Source organism: Cryptomeria japonica, chromosome 6, assembly GCF_030272615.1.
Source record: "Cryptomeria japonica chromosome 6, Sugi_1.0, whole genome shotgun sequence".
Lineage (NCBI taxonomy): Eukaryota > Viridiplantae > Streptophyta > Pinopsida > Cupressales > Cupressaceae > Cryptomeria > Cryptomeria japonica.
Window position 1 is genome coordinate 151057323 of NC_081410.1, and position 8722 is coordinate 151066044.

Genomic DNA, 8722 nt, shown 5'->3' on the forward strand with positions numbered 1-8722 from the left:
TTGTTGAAAATATAAGTTGTTTGGTTGATATTTGAGCTTGAATTTGAGTTTGGTTGTCATTGATGTCAAACTTGGTTGTGGGGATGGAGTTTGGTCTGGATATGATCCTATACTATTGTAGGTTTCTTTGTCTAGTCTTTTGTGTTTCTGTTGAGTTTGATGCTTTGGTGTTGGTTGTGGCAAGTTCAATATGCAAGAAAGAGTTTTCAATGTATGCAAGAAAGAGTAATTAACATATGTAGGAAATGATATTTAATGTCTCATTGGTAGAATTATTTGCATTCCTTTGAATGATAAATATTATGTTTTATGGAGTACAAAATTTGGTTATTGCTATTCTCTAATAGTAAGGGTGTTAGTCAAACTAGTGTAGAAAGTCTTTGGTTGCCTTCGAATATGTTCAATCTTGTGTTGCAATTTCATGGACATGTTTGTGTGGTTCTTGCAATATTTCTCAGATCATTCTCTAGTGGTGTTTTTTTTCTAGAAGTGAGTTGTATTGGTTTATGCTTGGTATATTCAGTAATGTTATGGTTGAATGTGCTCGATTGGATTTTCTTGTTTGGATCATGCCTTTTTGATCTAGATATGCATAGAAGGTTGAGTTAGAAAATTTCTATGGGTCTTACCATGTTGGATAGAGATCCATGTTAGGAAATTTGCATTGGAAGATGTGTTTTGGCTGAGTAAGTGCTAAGCCTTATTGTTTATCTACACATTTCATTTGGTGGTAACTTTGGAGGATGTGTTGGTGTGTGTGGTTCATTCGATTCAACTTGGAAGGATGTATTGTGATTTTTAAATTAGGTCCCCTCTTTCTCCTTGAGTGGACCGCTTTGAGTATTTTTGGTTTGGGTGGCTTATTTTGAGTAGTAATGTTTATTTTGTTCTTGGTCAATCCTCAATTAGCTTTTTGATGATCCATAGATTATATATAATGAGTGCAGATGTGTGAGTGGTGTATAGGATACTATGTGAATTGATAAGAAGTGAATGTGAGTGAGACATAAGTATATCTAAGACTGTTGATGTGCAAAAGTTAGCTTGTGAAGAGCTTTTAAGGTGATACATTTAGTGAGATGGTGTGTTGTGATAGTTTTTATTATTAGAGATATTTGCCATGATCTTGGTCTCTTGACACAAAGGTTCAAGGACAATTTCATGGTCAAGAGATTCTTCTAATATCAATTTTACTATTTTTTCTGTTGTCGAAAGACAATGGTCTCTTGACAACCTCTTTTGTATCTTGGCTTGAAGCAGTGTGTCTCGGTTGAGTAGGTCTATGTATCTTTCTCTAAGGTGGTGCACCTTAGTCTTGAAAGCCCATCAAGTGCAAGTGCTCCTTGGCTCTAAGCCTAAAACTTTGTAATTATATATATATATATATATATATATGCCCTGATTAGGTTTTCCATGTAAATCTGGTGTTCATGTGTTGATGGTTGATGCTTTTAGTGTTGTTGTTAATCATTTTTTAATATCACTTATATTAGATTTAAAGTTTTTTAGAGTGATTCACTCCTCCCCTCTCAGTCTTGTCATGGGTTTAACATACTCTTCAATAACAACAACATATCTCCTACTACACATGAATAGTGACTTACTAGGATCATTTATGTATCATGTTTGGTTAGATAATAATAAAAATAAATATTAAAATTTTAAAATAGACATGTATTACATATGAATTGAGGAAAGCATGTATGCAATTGCATCAACAATTGTATATCCATATTACTTTATTTCTAAAACATCTAGATAAACAACCTTATAAAGAGAAAAAATATGTTAAATATTATATATTAAAAACACAAACAAATTGAAACTAAAAAAAGACAATATAATACATACCTTTCAATCTCACATTAATTTTTTATTAAAACAATTCTACCATTACAATATTTTAAAATAAAGCATTAGCCACTATTTTGACACAATAGACTTGTAAAAACATGTTTTTTAAAATAAAAGAGGGAGTCATTGACAACTAAATGCAATATCCCACAAATATATATTTAAATAATTCTTTATAAGAAAAATACCCTTTCCAATTTATACTTTTTGTTTGAACATATTTTATGTAAATCATATTTGAATGGTTGAAAATATAAAGTATAGGAAGTACATTTCAAGTTTTCACATATATTGGGTATTTTTAGTGTGTTAATTTTGAGTTTTTAACATACTTTGTATTTTATTTTTTTATGAAAGAATGTATACATTTGTTACAAATATAATATAAATTTATTCTTGTTTAAAGGTTGTGAGAAGATAATCTCTATTTGGTTCTACTATATTATAAAAACATATTATTATTTAATCTTGTTTCATCATTTTGTAAAAATGATTCAAGTTATTGATGCACAATTACTATAGTAGTACCTTATTTGTGCAATAAAAAAATCTCTAGCTTCTACATCAAATACAATTTCAACTATCAAATCATTGACATGAATCAAACACAATGTGATCATGCATACTAAAATCTAAAAATATATTACATTGAATTCACATAATTTTTGTTTTAAATCATCACAATTCTCATTTTAATAAATATCAAACAATCAAACTAAAAACTTACATTCATTGACAACCACTAATTTATTCATTATTACAATTCTCATTCTAATAACCTACCATTTCATAAGAAAATAAATTTTGTGGCCACAATATTTCAAAGAAAACTATGACATAAATATTAAGTTAAATAGTTTTACAAATGAACCATCGTAAGAAAACTATTAAAAATAACTAAATACTAAAGAAAAATGTCAAGAGGATCTCCTTTGACTTGATGATTTACATAATCTTTGAAAAGAAAAGGTCTATAACGACGTGGATGGTGTTCATCTATGAGCTCCTCTGGTATGCATACTTCCTTTTCCTTCAAAAATTTCCAGAAGAAACCAATAGAAAGTCGAGGATTCTTCCCTTCATATGCCACACGATGCTCTACACTCCAACATCTATCATTGCTCCACATCTACAACCAAAAAAATATCACCATTTACCTTATCAAAATAATTGAACAAATGTAGCTTTAGAAGTTTCTTTTGAAATTAGTTTACCTTTAGAGCGTCAGCTATGATCACAGTGAATGATGAAGCTAGAGGTTTTACACTGAACCATTCATCTTGTTTGGTGCGCATTTGAAGACCACCCACTTGGTCATTATACAAAATTGTAATCACACCCAAATCCTTGTGTTCCCTGAGAACAATGTCATTTGAATCGCTTGGTTTTTCATACTCTGAGAAATAATTAAGACAAAGTAGAGCATCACATTCTGTAAAATCAATCTCAAAATGTTTGCTGAGTCCCAGGCCTCGAAGGATAAGTTTTATCAGGGAATTTACTAAATCAGTTAACTTGGAACTGTATGTTCTTAGGCTGTCGCTGCACAACATATCCAAAAAAAAAATTAAATTATTATTTATGGATTTTTCATACTATAATACTTTAGTGTTATGGAGGAATCAACAATCACAAATTTGTTTTATATGAATTTACTAGTTTTTCCCTCTAGTTAGTATCAGTAAAGAAAAATAATGATTTATCTTAAGGTAAATAAATTATTTAGTCAATTCAAATAAATTAAAATAATAGAGTTTGGATTCATCATAGAATATTATAAAATATTATAGCATAAATAAATGAAAATTCAAAAATTCAAAGGTATTGAAAAATATTAAAAACTTTATAGATATTTAAAAATAAATAAAAATATAAACTAACTCTCAAATAAATAAAAAAGATTCAAGTAAAATTAAAGTAAAATAAAATAACTTTAGGTAAATATATTTTTCCAAATGAAAAATATTTAATATAAATAAACTAAAATATCTGCTCAAGAACTTTTTAGATTCTAAGTGTGTAAGAATTTTTTTGTATACAAAATAAATCTTATACATTGAATCCAAAAACTAATTGCAATATATATTATGGATAGTGAAAATTTAATGTTTTGAAGAAAACCATTTATGCCCATCATTTGTTAAAATTCTTGATGCTTAAAATTTTAGGCCAATGATATTAGTGATAAATAATTTCAATATTTTTTTATTTAGAAATCTTTCATCTATACTTTAGCATAGATAAATGTTTTTTGAATAGAAAAAAATTCTCTCTCTGATTTGTTAAAACAAAAATAATTAAGAACTAATAATTAAAATCTCAAAGATAAGAAATACTCAAAAAGATTAAAAAAAGACTAAAGAAAGAAACTATTATCAAATATTTTATGATTTGCTTGCTATTCTTCTAGGCTTAAATCACATACACTAAGCTTACACTTTTAGGCTTAAAAGTGTTAAACACTGAGAGTTGACTGACATTTTCTAGGCTTAATATGTTGCTTAAAGTGTGTGGTCATGCTAAGAATACATTTCTGGACCAAGAGAGCAAGCAAGAGAGCAAAATCTACACGATCAATTTCTCCTCTCTTGCTTTCACACTTAGCTCTCTTGTCCCGATGATAACATTGACAACAACAAAATCTATACCGTCAAATCTAAAAGAATAACAAACAAAGAACTGTAAAAGTTTTATAATGACATACCAAAATTCAGAATTTCCTTCCGGCCAAAACTTGTGTGCATATTGCTGAAGCGAATCAGATGGCGGTACTGCTGGGATACACATTACCTCACCAATTGAAAGAGAAATGCCCTTGGAATACCCATCCAAGGGAAGATTAACGGCTCTTTCTTTTACTTGGGGTGGAAGATTGAACAGATCTCGAGATACTGAGTCCACAGCGTTTAGAAGCTCCTGTTCGACTCCATGATTCACCACACGAAAAGCTCCCCATTGTTGGACAGCTTCTTTTACTTGATTGCACAGCTTTTGAAGATCAGGATTACCTTCTTCCAACTCTGATCGAAGAGCAGAAACATCAATTATTGGGAGCTCAGCCATAGTCGCAGATACAGATGAAAATTCAACACTACTCCCTATGTTCGCTCTTTAATTACATCGGTCGATTAATATAGACCATTTGCATTCGCTTAAATAAGGTGGATTTTTTTTTATATTCATTCATGTTGAAGATTCTGCCGTCCCAGATGCCATGCAGAAAGACAAAACAGAGGTTTTATATTATATCGTCAAGTGACACCATAGTCATACGCATTTATGAAGACGGATTTTATTCTATTGTGTAGTACACCATAGTCATACACGTTTATGACGATATGTCAATTTTGTGGAACGTGATGACTTTCTTTTCAATAATTCTCTCCCCTCATTTTCCATGGAAAAGAATGTTATTATTGGAGGACTAGAGCTTTGAATTTAGTTATTATGTATGTTTCAATCTATTTATATATGTATTTGTCATACAAATTGTCATCAATTAGGACTCTCTTTGTTTCTGTATGTGTCATACATGTAATTGTGTGAGTTGTATTTATTATATCTAGTAAGTTGTCTTCAACTAGGACTCTACAACTTAGTTGTATTGACTTAGTAGATTATTAAGTGATTCATAGTATAATCATGTTGGAGTCTATATGTGTCAACCTTGTAGATGATTGAGTGCCACATATAGGCTTAGTCAATAATATGACTATAGTGGTGGCATTCGAAGAGTTAGAGGTGGCAAATTTGAGAACTTAATTATAGTATCAAGTTTCTCAAATTTGTATATATATAAAGTAGCTCTTCCTCCTTTGAAAATAAGGCCAAAAAGGCTTTGAGATTGTATTGCAACTATTTTTGTTGCCGAATAATACAATGACTCTCTAGTTTTGGAGTGTGGGGTTTTTTACTCGAAAGGGTTTTCCCCACGGTAAATCTGTGTTGTATTCTTCTATCTTTTAATATGTTTTATGACTCTATATTGTTAAATCAAAATGTATGCACGTTGTTGAAACTACAGTTCGATCTTACAAGATCGTAATTTGCAATCACTTTTCTCTAAGGGTTAATATGGGATATAAATTGTGCCTGATTCCACTTTATGGCATTGTAGTGTGCATTTGTGTTGGATATTGGATGCGCATACTAATCTCAAATGGCTTTTCTGGGATGCTCGATTTTCCCTACAATTGGTATTAGAGCATTGGTTTCAAGATTTGCAGGTTCCTTGCATGTGCATAATGTGATTTGCATGTAATTGCATGTGTGTTGCATGTACTTGCATGGACTCGCATGTTGCTTGCATGTGAAGATCCTTGGTGTTTCAGGTTTTGGGTATTCCTTTTGTAAATATTTCTTAGTCTGGAAAGCTTGAGGGAGTCTAAAGGAATCAACCGAATATTAATCCTTTGGTGAGTGAAAGTCTTGCAATTGTTTATGTCTCAGGAGACAGCATGCTTTTTGAAGGATGCTAAAGATGGAGGCTATGGAGTTGATCATTCGATGATCTAGAAGCTTCTGAAATAGCCTATTGGCCTTGGATGCATGTACTATTGGTGGTTGTGGAGTTGGTCTACAAATGGGCATGGAGTTCCTGATCTACTTTTTCCTTATGGACGGTTGTACTTGGATGGCTCAAATTCATGTTCCTTGGGTCTGAGGGGTTTATAGCTTTTCCTTGAAATCTATGGCGATGGTCATCTATGAAAATCCATTGTTTTGGGTTAAGTTGTTTGGTGCTTTTATAGACTTTTGAGTCTTCCAAATGTGAAGTGGGTATGGATGTGCATGAGTGTTCTCAAACACAGTGGTTTTGTAGGTTTTACATGGTCAACAAAAACTTGTGGTTTTATGGAGCTATAGAGGAGCTATTTTCTAGACCTTATTTCTTTTGGGGTTTTATTGGATGAGATAGTTGTAGTTCTGCATGCATGTTTTGTGCATGGTGAGAGGAGGTGTGGAGATTTCTTTGCATGGATATGTTGGTACATGATTATTCACTTAACATTCCTATGGTGGTGCTTGGTGGATTCCTAGACTATAGTGCTTGATGTGGATATGATTGGCCAATCAGATCTGTTCTTGATTTGGTGCTTGATTCATGTTGTCTACATGATTATTCTCTTTGAGATCTCAGTTTGCATGTCACTAATGTGGTAGTGAGTTTGCATGTTTCAATGATTGGATCTATGAGTTGTGCAATATCGTGGGTTGTCTTTACCTACATGTTTGTTGTGGTAAAACTTGGATGTGGACTGTCTATCTCCATGAGGTTTGATTCAATATTTATACATACTTGTTAACTAATCTTTTCTATGGTCACTTGTGCATTTGTGTGAATGTTTTGAGATGAGAGGATGGATGATAAGTGGGTGCTTGGATAGTCAATTATGGTGTCTAGTAGCATAGTGTATTTCCTTGGTTTGGAGATCTTGGTTTCACTTGGTGTGATTAGCAGTACACTTGAGTGTGTCTGGACCGGGATGATTTACAAGTTTGGGATATGGTGTCTCATGTGCTTGGAGAGATCAATATCACAGTTCAGTGGGAGCTTTAGTAGTGACTATGTATTCATCACTTGGTGATGGATGATCTTCTTTAGTGATGTATATGAATTGGAGGGACTCTTAGACCTTGTTGTTGCATAAGGGTTCTTTCACCTTTGCATGTACACTATTTGAGGATGTGTAACATCTTGGAGTCATGGAGGGCTCTTAGAGTCTTTGGTGTGAGGTGTTGCTAGTACTAGACATGTGATGTTGGTGTTATGTCATGGTATACTCTTGATTGCAAATTAGAGTTTGACATGAAACATTTCTCGTGAGACCATGGTATCTTCACTTGGATCATGTGATTTCCTAGGAGGAGATGGTAAGGTCACGATGTCATGATGTGATTTCCTAGGAGGAGATGGTAAGGTCTAGTGAGTTCTTTTTGTATTGAGTGTACTGGTAATGTGCTTGAGAGCTTCATGAAAGTGCAAAGTTGCATTTGGAGTTTAGCATGGATTGATATTTCTGTTGCTACTCATGGATACATGGAGACTTAGGTGAGGTTGTGGTTCTCTTATTAGAGACATGTGTTGCGATGGTTACTCTTGATGAGATTTCAGCTAGAAGTCTAAGAAGCCTACACCTTGGTTGGATGTGAATTCAATAGAGATATATGAGGAGATTGTTCTTGGATGAGTCTTGATGACTTGTAAATCTAGGAGGAGCATTCTCATTCCCCACTCTTGGTCTACTTGGTGGTTTATCACTTGAGAGGTATGCTCATTATTTCTCTCAGTTGTTTTATGATTTTCTTTCAAATTTATGAATCTTGAGCTACAGTCAGAAAGTTTTGGAGGATTCATTGTGAGAGATCGATAGTGTGGTTATCTCCTTGGAATATGTTTTCTTTTATAATAGTCATAGGGGATGGTTGTGAGTTGATTTCCTGAAATGAGAAATGAAGTAGTTTGATCTTCTTGGAGAGGCTTACATCCATGTAGATACATGATGTATATGTTATGTTTAATCTATTAAGGTTGAACGGGTTTGGATATTGTTATGGATTTTCTCATGGGGATGTGAAGATCTTAATTGGCACAATTGACTTTAGAGGTGTTTGTAGAAGGACATGCTACATGTTTATGGTGTGCAGTTTCTCTCTTTGGTCTTAGTGTTCTTCTAGGAGGTTTATATTCACTTGGCATTGATGTGAGGTTCTATATGGAGCTTCAATGATCACTAGTTTGTAGTCATATGTTGTCATTTGGGTGATGAAATGAAAGTTCTTGTATCTCTTTCTTTTGTCAGATGTGGAGAACATAGAAGAGGTTTGTAGGCTTGTTGCGAGACATATTTCTTGCAATAGTTTTGTT

The 8722-nt window shown here is 32.8% G+C and overlaps 1 protein-coding gene across 2 annotated transcripts; it reads right to left on the minus strand.

Moving 5' to 3' along the window:
• Window positions 1-2677: 2677 nt before the first annotated feature.
• Window positions 2678-5085, minus strand: LOC131856060 (deoxypodophyllotoxin synthase-like). Of its 2 annotated transcripts, none has more exons than XM_059207254.1 (3): window positions 4559-5082; window positions 3069-3396; window positions 2678-2983 (listed from the first exon to the last, which is right to left on the minus strand). In XM_059207254.1, the coding sequence occupies exons 1-3, from the start codon at window positions 4915-4917 to the stop codon at window positions 2759-2761; spliced, it is 912 nt and encodes a 303-aa protein (XP_059063237.1). In that variant the 5' UTR covers window positions 4918-5082; the 3' UTR covers window positions 2678-2758. The 2 variants fall into 2 exon arrangements, with proteins under 2 accessions (XP_059063237.1, XP_059063238.1); XM_059207255.1 differs by having other exon boundaries at window positions 2683-2983; window positions 3069-3210; window positions 4559-5085.
• Window positions 5086-8722: the final 3637 nt, after the last annotated feature.